The sequence below is a fragment of the Anticarsia gemmatalis genome, chromosome 14, assembly GCF_050436995.1.
Source record: "Anticarsia gemmatalis isolate Benzon Research Colony breed Stoneville strain chromosome 14, ilAntGemm2 primary, whole genome shotgun sequence".
NCBI classification, from domain to species: Eukaryota; Metazoa; Arthropoda; class Insecta; order Lepidoptera; family Erebidae; genus Anticarsia; species Anticarsia gemmatalis.
The window spans coordinates 1,577,656-1,591,656 of record NC_134758.1 but is presented as its reverse complement, the minus strand read 5'-3'; the positions used below and the strand labels follow the sequence as shown (position 1 = coordinate 1,591,656).

General features: G+C 33.3%; 1 protein-coding gene across 5 annotated transcripts in view; it reads left to right on the top strand.

Annotated features, from left to right (window-relative positions):
• Positions 1-13,827, top strand: part of nebu (solute carrier family 2 member nebulosa) — a 53,672-nt gene extending 39,845 nt beyond the window's left edge. For 4 of the 5 annotated variants that reach the window (XM_076122470.1, XM_076122469.1, XM_076122471.1 and 1 more), the window contains exons 2-3: positions 8,717-8,828; positions 10,368-13,827. In XM_076122470.1, the coding sequence (XP_075978585.1) occupies positions 8,717-8,828; positions 10,368-11,719 (1,464 nt within the window). In that variant the 3' untranslated portion in view covers positions 11,720-13,827. Of the gene's footprint in view, positions 1-6,701; positions 6,917-8,716; positions 8,829-10,367 lie in introns of those variants that run through there. The other variant, XM_076122468.1, reaches the window with a different exon arrangement.
• Positions 13,828-14,001: the final 174 nt, after the last annotated feature.

The window sequence follows — 14,001 nt, the reverse complement described above, 5'->3', positions numbered from 1 at the left end:
TCTCTCAGTAATGGCAACTTGAAAATTTACTTACTTTGTTATATTAGGCAAGAATTTATTTGAAAGTTAAAACAGGCTTGAGATTAGCTAGAGTACATTAGTTTTGATAATTTATATTGAGTAATTCAATTAATTGATTTGCTCAGGTACATCTACGGAAAAAATATCCGATGGATAAATGCGACAGCAAGTAATAAAATAAAAATCTGTCACCATTTTTATTCGTTAAATTAACTAAAACTTGTCCAGGGCAACAGTTAGCCTTAAAATAACAATTTCTTTTTCTTTTTACTAAATTTATCAAACTCCATCAATAAAATGACTAAGTAACGATGAATTGCAATAAATTTCCAGCTCAACTCACGTGGCTCAGTCACTTATCTGACACATCTCATTGAGATAAAAGTAAAATATTTCATACAGATATTACTTGAAAAACAATACATCAAAACTTGTTTATACTTTCTTCAAACAACACTTTTACTGAAATAAAAGTCCTTTTTTTACATTTTGAAAGTATTTTTTCGCATAAAAAATGGTGTTCGGTGGCGGCATGGGGTCAAATGTGATGACGTATGCAATTTTCGGACCTCAAATCGCAACGGGAGTGTTAGTAGCTAATGTTATTACTTCACCTTTGAGAATGAATACGTGTGGCCCGAGTAAGAGCACGATAAGAACTATTTATGTGAGTAATTTCAATATTTCGTTACATTTTATGAGAGAAGCTGCTATGTTTTTTTTATATTTTCAACAATCGTCAAATATCAGTCAAGTTGCCCATAAGTTACAACCTTAGTTTAGTAACTCAGAATTTTTCACATATTTTTTTCGTAAAACTGTATGAAAATCCTTTTTATAGTTTTTTATTATGGTGTACCTTAATATTTGTCTATCAAAGTCGAAATAATACGTTTAACAATTATACTAATGTTATAATAATTATTCGTCAAAATCCCCTGTTCTTATACAATGATATTGTTTTGATCAACATACTCATGTATATTGGACAATCACATCCGTTACATCTAACAATATCGATATTGCGAAGTGCATTGCGATATGATGTCAATGCTTATCCAAAACATCAGATTTTGTAAACATCAAATTCTGATATGTCAGATAAGATATCTGACATATCAGAATTTTGCGACTTACAGATGTTCTATACATTCCAACGTTTGTACCTACTACCCTTTCGATAAATTGCAGCAGACGTAATTTGTGAAGAAAACTATTCTTTACATCAATTGGTTCAACAGAATGTTTTGTATTAATCAATTCGCTTACAGATAATTAGTAACTTATGAAGTGACAAAAACATCATCGCTGTGCGAGTAAAAGTCGATGTGTTAATGTTAAGTTGTTCGATATTGATGCAGTTTTAATTGATATTTCGACAATACGTTAAACAGTGTTAAGTTAAACACCTCTTTCTTACTGTAGTGGGTAAAAGGAGATCAAAAAAGGCTATCTGCTACGATCCCTACGAAATGTTGCTTCATTCACAAGACAAAACATTATATAATCTGTGATTTTTAACTTGCGTTTATAAATTAAACAAGTATGTCTTATGAAACCGGACTTAGACTATTAGCACAACCTACTTAGGTCAATTACGACCTAAATTATGAAGAGAGTGATAATTGACATGTGCAGTAGTTAAATGACAAAGGCATGCGCTTTTCGGTATAGTTAAGTACTCTTCTCAAATGCCTGAACGTTACGTAGATACATTTGGCTATTAGGCATTACCTACCTTATTTATGGGTACCTACATACTGAGAGAATAATCTTTTATCTTAAACTAGAGATTTATGTGCACTTGTTCAGTGAAAGATCATCACAGTGTTTCGTACGTTTATCAAACATCTGTTAGATAACTAATCCGGTACTCATCCGTGTTAAAAGCAGCTCAGAATTTTTCGTTTCATGATAAATTTCAGATGTAAACATTTCGGGGGTTTACATAGCTTTGATAATGTAATCGTAGTTATGCAAATAAGTAGATAATGAAAAAAATCATAGTGTTATGATTTCAAACTACCTACTTTATCCTCTTATAAATTAAATGCAATTTTTTTTGCGATTACACTTTTCAAATTTAAAGATGTATTTTCCTAAGTTTTTTTTTATAATTTCGTAGTGGACATAAGATTTTTTATGTTGTATGTAACGTTAAAAAATTCTTATAAATTAAATAGCATTGTTTTAAACTGAGTAAAGGTTTTCTTTTTATAAATATATGTACCTAAGACAGACTTTACATAACATCTTCAAATGTTTAAACAAACTACAAGAAACTTGAGATTTGTTGAATAACTCTTATAACCTAGGAGGTTTATTGTTCTGCAGATAATCTTATCAGACACAAAGAATACTGCGAGTTAATTAAATCTGTTATCATTTTAATCTTACAGTCGTTTAAACAAGTAAATCCCTTGAAATTAAACTTGTTTATGCATTCAGAAATATACCTATCACTCAAGATGGAAAATATTTTGGATTTCTTATAACGCTAGCTTGTTTTTCATTTGTTTTTGGTTCTTATGTTTGGTTTATAGCCTCTGTGGCGCAGTTGGTAGTGCATTCGATTGCTGATCAAGAGGTCACCGGTTTGCTTCCCTTTGGAGTAAACTACTATTGGACTTTTCTAATTTATATTACTTACATTATTTCTTAATAGTAGCCCGGAGTTTAATTACGTACCTGGTAAATGGCAATAGGCTCGCCCCCTGTTACACGAGACTGACATTATTATGCTATGACCTGTATAAACATGAGTGTATATACAGGGTGGACCATGTAGGGAAATTACTTTAAATGTTGAAGATACCATACCACTTTGATAATGATGATTTCTTTGTCATGATTATCAATAAAATATGGTTAAAATAAAATTAATTGAAGAACGCAATGCGTAACAGGAGTAAGAATTTTATAAACTTCATAAAGAATTTACCCTCGTCAATGAACGATAGGATGTTTTCATAACAATAGTCGTTTTCAAAAATATTAGCATTGTTATGCTATCTGCTCATAACGCAGCTATCTGTTATTGCGTTATAACAACGATATAACTGTTACTTGATATCTCGGATTATGGCAACACCGTTTATAACTCAATGGAATTCGCATTTGAAATTATATATGGCGTATTTAATCTTAATTTCTTTATTTTGTCGTCGTAAAATAATTTTATGAAGTTTTGCTTATTTTATTGGCGCAATATGAAAATTACAGTAATATTAAAGGCATTGAACTTGTCTATAAAACTAAGGGCTTCATTTTACAGTTTCATTTTATTCCGTGTGCATGAACGTTGTACAAAATCAAAATATTTAATTATACTGCTCTGTACTATTTAACAATAAAGGCCATTATTAATTTAATCCGTCACCGCTTATTACCTTTAAAAATTTTAAACACAGTCATGGTCGTTAATCTACGAATTAAAATCGCGTTCTAAAAGACAAATTAAAAAAGTATACAAAATGTAGATGCGTTTTTCCTAGCTTTCAAAATAATGTTCAGAATGTTTCAGTAGGTACCTAAATATTTGAATGTTAACAATTATGCGTAAACAAACTACTCATTTGAATATATTTTAATCGATCATAAGAATCTAATCATTTAATTATTATTTAAGCTACCTCACTTAAGATAACTTTGCGTGACCGCAAGTATTTTATACCTACTTGAAAATAAATCCTCTTATTGCGCTATTCTTTGACTAACGATAAACAAATTATTTAGATAAGTACGTAGGTATAGTACTTAGTTACATAGTTTACTTGTTTACCGATTTTGAGATTTTTGAGATTATGTTACTATTCCCGATGCCCGGTAAATGCCAATAAGCTCGCTTGCTATTACATGGGCCTAACATTTTTAATAGTAAAGCGGTATGTATTTCATACACCTCCGTAAACCTTCGTATAAAAAAACAGTTTTTAGTCTCTGGTCTCTGTCTACCCATATAGGGAACAAACTTGATTTTATGTACGTATGCTGTTATCATTTCTAATCTTGTTAATATAACCTACCTTAATTTACATTTCGATTCGCGAAATAAATTTTGCTGAATCAAATAAAGGCAAAATCACTCTTGGTTTTCGCAGAGGCAAGCGAAGACCCAAGAACGTTACCTGTTACGATGTCTATCATTCGTACAAAGTACAACTGTCCCATATTGCAAATCATAGTGATCTCAAGGTTTTATTTATATCAGTTTTCAGTATAGTTTTCGAAGAATTTGACAAGCTCTTCAAAAATTAAGCCTATCTACTTGAAACGGCAACAAACACTTCAATATATGGATCACGACTCACGTGAACTGAAATGACTTTTGATTTTCAACACGGGCTCAATGACGTAGGTGTTCAAGTGCATTTCAGTACCATATTGAAGAAGGCGGCTCCTTTGTTGATTATCAGGTCAAGTCGAATGATCCTTTAACCACTTTGAAATAGAAGATGAGATGGCACCTAGCGCTACGAAACTTATAAATATTGACCTTGAGAAATCCAAGATTTTTCCTATAAACGAAAGCATCTATCACCCGTCTTGAGAATGGCTTGAATCTATTACCCTTTCGAAAATTAGAATGACATCTAAGTTTCCTCTGTACTTATCCCAAAAATGTTCCAACGTAATTTCAAAAATAACTTGGAACTTGGTCTAAGTATAATACCTAGATCAAGCTCAAAGTTATTTTGTGAGAGTGACGAACTCGGAAGCTCTTGTACTTGAGCCTTCTAGCATAATCCAACATTATGTTCACATTGTGACTATGTATGTAGGTTGAGGTACTGTATAATGAAAGCAATAGTTAGACATGTTTTACATACGTTAACAAAAGCATTTTTATCAATAAATAGTGAAATTAACACTCTTTATTAACTTCTAAGTAATTTTACAAACAGTGAGTTTTGTTAACTAAACAAAGACTATAATTAAATTAAAGTTTTCTTACAAAAAACTTATGATTGAAAATGTATCAGTGTCTTTACATTTCTGCCCCTAACTGTGCCTAGAAGCCTTTACATGTTACCTTCTATCTAGATTAGTTCTATCAATTACTGTGAAAGATCCTCGGATACTAATCCCACTTTAATAGGTTTGTTTACGACATTGTAAACTGTAATCACTAATGCTTTTATATCAGTGTTCAAGTACTTACAAGTGCCTCGTATTTAGTAGAATTATGTTTAAAGAATTTCCAATTTCTATTGCAGAAGTGATCAAAACTTATTTGCCGCTCTTTAATTAGTTTTTCTTTAAGCGTTTATTTTCAATGTCCTGTTTCTTTTTTTACAGTATAACTATCTCCGATGTTATTTAAGTGTGCATGTTACTATGGGGTTGACATATCTATAAAAGGATAGAAACCTTAACAAGAAATTTATGAAAACCCTAATCTTAGGGGACATGCGGTTTAAGACCCACCCAATATTTTGCTACCTACTGTACTTGTACTTGTTAGTGATACCTAGTACCTACGTTTAAGAACTGACTAAAAAACTAAGTAGATAATTTAAGTAGAAGCACTGAGTCACTCTTTTACACAAGCATTAAGCAGTAGTACATTATAACAAATTGCTCTATACAGACCATCATTACTGCAATATGCATTACACGACCATTTTAAATAGAACTCCTCGCCGTACATTTGTTAACAAATAGTGACATTTTCGATTCAGTCGAGTTATTCTAATTGCACAAAAGTCAAGGGCGTATTACGGTGGCAATGTCAAGTGCGTACAAACACCTAGTAGGTTTATGAATATGTAGTAAATTATGCTTGTTTAATACTATTTTTATTGAAATGACATCAACATCAAAGTTACTGGCTTGGAACCACTGATGCTTATTTAAAACGTGACTAGTCTATTTTTAAAGACAATCTACACCCATCGTTATTTTCTTTCATTTCACGAAGCAACGTATATGCGACTTAGATAACCCAATTTACTATTATTCGATTACACAAACCTGCTAATTTTTTTATACCTATCTAAAGGAAAATTGCAATTGCCTTATGCACAAGGCTCATTAAAGCGATAAGCGCTAATTTATGTTAATAATGTTAGGCAGTGCCTATCGGCTACCTATTTACCTCTACAAAACCTACAGTGCTTCTACATGCCCACCTACATAGATGAAATCGTATTACATAATACATAATTTAATTACATAAATTATTATTTTACACTTATAACAGAACAAAAGTCTTGAACCTTCCTACACTATTAAAATTAACAATGTTTCAAGCTCTTAAGCATATTACCGAGAAACTATTTTTATTATAGTAGGTAGTAGGTACTTGTTTTATTTTTATGAAGAATCATGATTAATGACACTTCAAGGTATATTAAAGCATACAATATATTAGTAACTTAGTAAGTGTTACACTAAAACTACCTAAATACGCGAAACGGAAACGCCTGATATTTTATTAATAGCAAGTTGTTGCTTCCCAGTGCAAATAACGCGGTACAGTAGGAGATTTATTTTATGCAAAACTTTTTGCCAATTTGAAACATATACAATCAATAAGAAACGTGACCTATTTTATCATTTACGATAACGCGTTGATAAAAACCAAAAAGTTTTGTTATTTTGTATTACAATAGGTACTTTTTTCAGTAGATACGTGGCAACACTGTGGTTAGCTGTCACACTTGTCACTTTCGATTTCACTTGAAATGTCACGTCAGCTGATACACATTTCCGTAAACATAAACATTCGCGTTATCTTTATTTGTTTGTGAGAACGTGTGCACTTGTTCGTTAACAAAATCCGTCCAACATGAGGTCTTCATTATACAGACGTAGAGGTAGCGATCCCGAAAGAGAACCGTTGTTGCCTGCGATTCCCGCCAACGGACTGAATTCTACTTTTCATCACAATGAGGTATCTTTTGTGAGTTAGATATTTTTAATCAGCCAACGACCTTCTATGCTACCTCATGATGAATTTCCTTTGCTCGTTAAAAATAATACGACTAAAATTTAACAATGTATTTTAGTTTGCATTTTTTGCAAGGCTTAATTTGTTTTTATGTTACAATGAGGATGTGTTTTGCTGATGTATGCAATTTCTAAAGTACACCGTGACTTGCGGCTTTCTAAACTAAAAAAGCCTCTTAATCTCAAACTAATAAAGCCCTAACTGTGTAAGGCTCACTATGGGAAACTATTGAATTACCTTGCTATTAGTCCAATGTAATTTTTCTTTCCTTGTTTAATATTTTTTCAAGATTATTTCACTCATTATCTATGAGACTATAGATTTTAATGAAGGTTATTTATCAGCATTTTGCTAATCATGATTGTAAAACAAAAGAAAACATTGATTGTAGATTAGTTAAGCTATTTTTTTATCCACACCTATAACTATTTCTACCAGTAAGATTTTTACACTGATACTCCAAGACCTTTTTTGTATAATGTAGTTGGCAAATAAATCCTGCTTACATACTTATTATACCTGAAAGTGTAGGCAAAGCTGTATGAAATACACCCACATTTCTCCATTGACAATGTTAGTCCCCCATAATATGTCTGTGAACTTCCTAAATATATCTATGGTACTTCGCCTGGCCGAGGGATTGAGACTTCATGAGCAGTCAGATACGGCTGATAGTGCCACAAAGGCAGTCATAAAGTCCATATGCATTGTTTGAAATTGTATGTCATTCGTCCAGATGTGAATGCATCTGTTATGAAATACTATTTGTTTGATAACATCAACATGGATGCATCAAGTGTGGTAAATAAAAAGCAGAAAGATTTTTGTTGAAACCTTCAGCATTTTTCACTTTCTCAATCCTGCGTAATTAATGTTAATAAATATTTAGAAATTACATTTTGCTTGGTAACAAGTATATATGTTACTGTAAAAGCCCGACCTGTGGTAAATCCTAAGATTTTCCGGTAAAACCTAAGATTTACCAACTCTCAATGGTAAAAGTCCGAACAAGCCAGAGTTTAAAAACTATGTTACGATATATAAAAAAAACCTCCTTCATAACTATGTTTATAACTATTTCACGGTATAATTATATACTGTGACATAGTTATAAAGAAGGAGTTTTGGGCAAAGCGACATGGGTAGGTTAGGTTCGTGGTTATTTTTTTTTAACCACTCAGAAGGAGGAGCCCCGCGAAGCGGGGCTCCGGCGACATCTCGACATCATCAAGTGAGTATAGGTAAAAGTTCGAATTAAAAGAATTGTTCGGACTTTTACCATTGCGAGTTGGTAAATCTTAGGTTATACCGGAAAATCTTAGGATTTACCATCGTTCGGGCTTTTACAGTAACATATAGATAATTTTCTTTGCTTATTTTGAAGCAAAGGTGACCCATGTGAAAGATCCATTGTTCTTTCAGGTACCTATTTGTTCTAGTTAAAAGGAAATTAATACTTACACACATAAATGAACTCTACAGCATTTGAAATTGAATTAATAAAATAATAATAATAAAAATTGTTTATTTCTCTTTTTGTAATTGTTATTTGTGAAATGGTGTTAGGCATATATATACTGCACTTGTATAAACTTTTTTTTAACCCAATACTGACCTGCTGGGCAAGTGTCTCCTCCCGAAATCAGGGAGGGGTTACAAACTTTAACTATACCAAGTTAAAAAATTTCGCATGGTTTGTAATATTGTAAGATTTCTCTAACAGTTTATTCTCTTTATTTCCAGCGTCCCGACGCAAACGGCACAATGGCAGAGATCGGAGTGTCCCGTGCCGAGCTTGTGGAGCCCCGAGGCGACGACGGCCGCAAACTACCACAGTACATCGCAGCCTTAGCCGGTACCTATCAATTATTACTAGTTTTTGTTTACAGATCCACCTGCATGAGCACAAACAAAACATAGCCAGGATATAAGCATATCCCCGTGCAAAATTTCACCCAAATCGGTACAGCCATTTAGGAGTAAAAAGCTTAACAGACAGACTTATGTTTATAAGTAAGTACAGGATTTGATAACGCTAAAAATAGTTGTTGTTTCTTCTGGTGATAAGAATAGGATGAAGGAGTGTTTAATGTCTCTTACTTTCTTTGAGATTATTGTTGGAAACAGGGTTTATTGTCTGAAGATTCTTCTTATAAGTGTTGCTGGCTTTGGATTCCTTCTTCTTTCTTCAAATGCGCGAAAGAATTATGTACACACTATGCAGTAGGAAAGTATAACATAGAGTAGGTACCATATCATCAATATCACACAGACAGTTTCTTCATACTCTGCTCTACTTCTAGGCTACAAAAAGAAATCAGCCAGAGTTTTTAGGAATCAAGATATTAAACACTGCAGCCCTCTCTATAGCAATCTTAGGATGTATTTAAAACTTGAGGTGTTGTAGGTAAGTACTAAACTTCTGATTAGAACATCGTTATGCAGATAAACTGCGTCGTTTTTATTTACGACGCTAAGTGTACCTGTGTGCTATGCTAATTGAGCTCTCGGGTGTTTATATACGCTATATTATATCGTCGCATCGGTGTGCGAACCATGTAGGTACTATGTTAGTCATATGAATATAAATAAATCGTGAACTTCAAAATGTATAGTGGTTGTTGTGGTTAACTTAACTGGGCTATGGTCATTAAGTAATATGAGGCGGATTTGATTCCCGTATTCTTAGTATATCTATTTTTTGTGACGAGACGAAATGTTGACCTAAAAAATAAAACCTTATAAATTGTACCGCAATATCGAGTCATTTGAAATCTACACACATTGTGTTTCACTTTCTCTTTGCTGTTCCTGATCTTTCATTTCATATTTCCAAATTAACTTGGCTACTTAAATTGGTTTCTTCTCTCTTATAACATTGCCAACTGCGCAAAATGAAGTACGCAAAATCATTCATTTATGTTTATTTAGTCACGATATTGCAGTGATTTATTTGATCTTCTGCTTACCATGACTGTAATAATTATGTTGTTTACGCCATCTATTCTAAGTATAAGTCACTAGTCTAATATTGTTTATGTCACTGTATAAGTATAAACACAGACCTAAGTCAAGATTGACTTGAGACAGAATGCTGATTTACAAAATATGACTTAATAAAAAAAACCTTCACAATAGATAAATACAGCAATAGAAAAAGGCTATTTACAAGTTTTAATTCACCGATTATAAGAAACAAATATAAATATAAGGTTATATGAGACATATTTGTCTTCAGCCAGCCTCGACTTAGGTCTATACTCATGCTAGATTAAATTCAAATTGTGATGGCAAACTAAAAACTAATGTCCTTTATAAATCTTTATTTTCTCTCACAAAACCTACAACCATATTGTTATGTACGGGTACTAAATTGTTGTATTCTTCTTTCCAGCCACTTTGGGAGCGCTAGCAGCCGGTTCCATGTTGGGATGGTCGGCCCCAGTCATGGTCAAAATCGAAAACAGCACAGACTACAACTTCGAAATTACATCCACCCAGAGTCCTTGGATCTCGTCCATCACGAATCTTGGAGCTGCCTTCATCTGCATCCCTATCGGTATCATCATGGACATGATTGGAAGAAAAACTACCATGTTGCTCCTGGTCATACCGTTCACTCTCGGATGGTTGCTTATTACTTTCGCGTCTAGTGTTGGTATGCTCATCGCTGGAAGGTTCATCACTGGTCTCGCTGGAGGTGCGTTCTGCGTCACTGCTCCAGCATACACCAGTGAAATCGCTCAAGATTCCATCAGAGGAACTTTGGGCAGCTACTTCCAGCTTATGATCACTGTCGGTATCCTATTCGCCTACGCTGTCGGAAGTTATACCTCTGTTTTCGTATTCAACATCCTCTGTACTTTGATTCCTATTGTTTTTGCCGTCGTCTTCTTCTTCATGCCGGAGAGTCCCAATTTCTTGGTCACCAAAGGCAAGATTGACGAAGCTAGGGCTGCTCTAGTCAGACTGCGTGGTAGCGCATACGATGTGGACTATGAATTAAACAATTTGAAATACAAAGCTGATGATGCCAAAACGAATCCTGTGTCTTACATGACCGCCATCTCCAAAAAGACTGCCATCAAAGCTATTATTATCTGCTACTGCCTCATGTTGTCTCAGCAGCTGTCTGGTATCAACGCGGTTATTTTCAACGCGTCTCAGATTTTCGAAGACGCTGGAGCAACCATTCCTTCCGCAGTGGCTACCATTATTATCGGAGTCATCCAGGTCGTGGCCACATTTGGCTCCAGTTTGGTCGTTGACAAGCTCGGCAGGCGTATCCTTCTTATGTCATCTGCATTGATCATGTGCGTATGTTCCACTACTCTGGGAGTGTACTTCTTCCTGCAAGATACCCACGGCGCTGAATCTTCTATCGTCCAGGCTATTACTTGGTTGCCGTTGGTATCTCTGTCTCTCTTCATCGTTGCCTTCTCTATTGGTCTTGGTCCTATCCCATGGATGATGGCAGGAGAGTTGTGCACGATCGACATCAAGGCCTTCGTTAGTTCAACAGCTGGTACATTGAACTGGCTCCTCAGTTTCACCGTGACCAGTACTTTCGCCTCTCTAAACTCCGCTATCGGTGCCGGCCAAGTATTCTGGATTTTCGCTGGTATCATGCTTATCAGTTTCGTATTCGTCTTTGCGGTTATACCCGAGACAAAGGGCAAGAGTGTAGACGAAATCCAAGTGATGCTTGGAGGCGAGCCACAGACAAGAACCGAAGAAAAGAAATAAATCATACAGACTGATATATCACATAGTATTTTTATACTGACACTAGGTCTCTCGTGTCTAAATGCTTCGAAGCAATATTATAATTTTGATAGAACCAAAGAGTTGATGTATCATAGATGTGCATAGTCGGTTATTTATTTAAATATTTTATTTATTTATGGCAACATTCAGTGAGACAGCTTTACGTTGGAAATGTAGTCATGGAATTTCAAAAAATGGTTTCTTGCATTTGATTCTTGTTATATTCATATCTTGAAAGGCCCGTCCCGCACATGAAGCAGAATATTTACATTGCTAAAAATTTACATAATATTTGTGTGAATTCTAGTGAACTAACTATAAGCAATAGAGAATTGAAAGTAAAATGGTAGAACTTTCATAACAAATATTGGTCGGAAATTGAAATTTCACAATATTCTTGTATTATTTTCTAATTATCATGCTATTTCTGTATTTTTAGAGAAAATATAAAACGATAGCATGATGTTTCTTTCTAGTACTAAATTGTGTTTTTCACTTTCCCTAGTGCTAATTCGTTTACTTACAGATTATTGCGAAGTTTTGAACAAGTAATGTATTTTGAAAACATGAAAATATCTACGCAATATTTAAATTTCGTGTCTATAAACTTCCTCTGTACTATGATGCTCTTTTAAGTAACCCTTAACGATTACAATGTTTAAAAATAGCGAAAAATACAGATTTTGTCGTACATGTTTTGGTTTCATAGTACAGGGAGCCTAATATATTGAGATTTCTACTTTTTTTACGAATGGTATCGAAAAGAAATGAACCAGTTTTGCTGCTGTTTGAGATAAGTGTTGGATACCCTATTCAATAGATAAATGTATAGAAACAATTGTTAAAATACCACCAGATATGGTAACCAATACTTATTCAGCAGTTAAATCGATTCTAAGTATAATAATAAGTTTTAACTCGGGAACAGAATAAAAATGACGGTAGTTTGACCGTAAATATCCACGCTCTCATATCTTAAAGCCATAACGTTGATATTATTATACTTTTTATATGAAATGTATCTATTTGCTAAATAAAAAATATATTTATACCTGTAGTTATTGAAATGTAGTGTAGAAAATGAGTTTGCGAGATTTTTATAATGTAGTTAAAAATATATATATCAATGTTTTAATTTATTGAATTGTTTTAATGTCAGTTTTGCTCAAATAGTATCGGAAATGATTTTAATTAACAAGTTTAACGGTCCGTTTCACATATAAATATGTCTCAGATAGCCTATCTGCTAAATAAATTATCAAAAAATTAAAAAAATAAATATCAAATAACCTTCTGTTGCGCTATCAGATAGATATTTATGAGTGACACCGAGTCTGAATGAAATAAAAAGAGATTTAAAAAATATATTGTATTATACATTTATTTTGTATAAGGTTTTTAAATTTATTGATGTGCACTTGCCATGCCAATTCGTTTGCCATATACTTTAGGCTAGTAATTGGATGTGTGCTAATAAATTAAATCATGAGAATATTTATGTTCCTAATTCTACTTAAGTTCTAGGGGTCTGTGCAGGTGTTTTCATGTGACCATTTGATTGTAACGATACTTGCACTATGTTTGGTTAAATGCTCACTATGCGTGAGGTACTTCGTACATTCCAACTAGGAATTCGTTCAATATAACGTGATGGCTAGACACAAACTATGACAAGACGAGGGTAGATACTTTGATAATTGCATATGCACCTCGTCCTCCCTTTATTCAAAAAACCCTTTAACATGTTCTCATTAAACATATAACTGCTGTCTGGCATGCGCCTAAAATTCTTTACTTGATGATTTGCTTTTGCACATTTCAATTGTATAGTTCAGTCTCATTTGAGCAAATAAGTCGCATATCAATTGTCAATATGAGCAACACAAATAATCAAGTGAAGTTACATTAGATAATGTTTGGTTGCAATTTATTGGCCATGTGTATATACTACAGTTATCTGAAATTGTTCCTAATTTCAGTATATGATCCCTGTCTCGCATATGTAAGAATACTAGTGTGGTTGTATATATTGTTATTAGTATAAGTTTTATAGCGATAATAAATAAATGTGAATAATATTTACTTAATTATTTTTTTTATTAACCTTTGTTTGTTTCCTGTCGTTTTATCATTTTGTGCATTTTTTACTGTGTATTGATAATAGAATGATAAAAATGTTATGGCTGTTAATATCACATTTACTTATCTATCATAGTAGGAACTAGGAAATCATATATTTTTTTTACATTATGTTTATATTT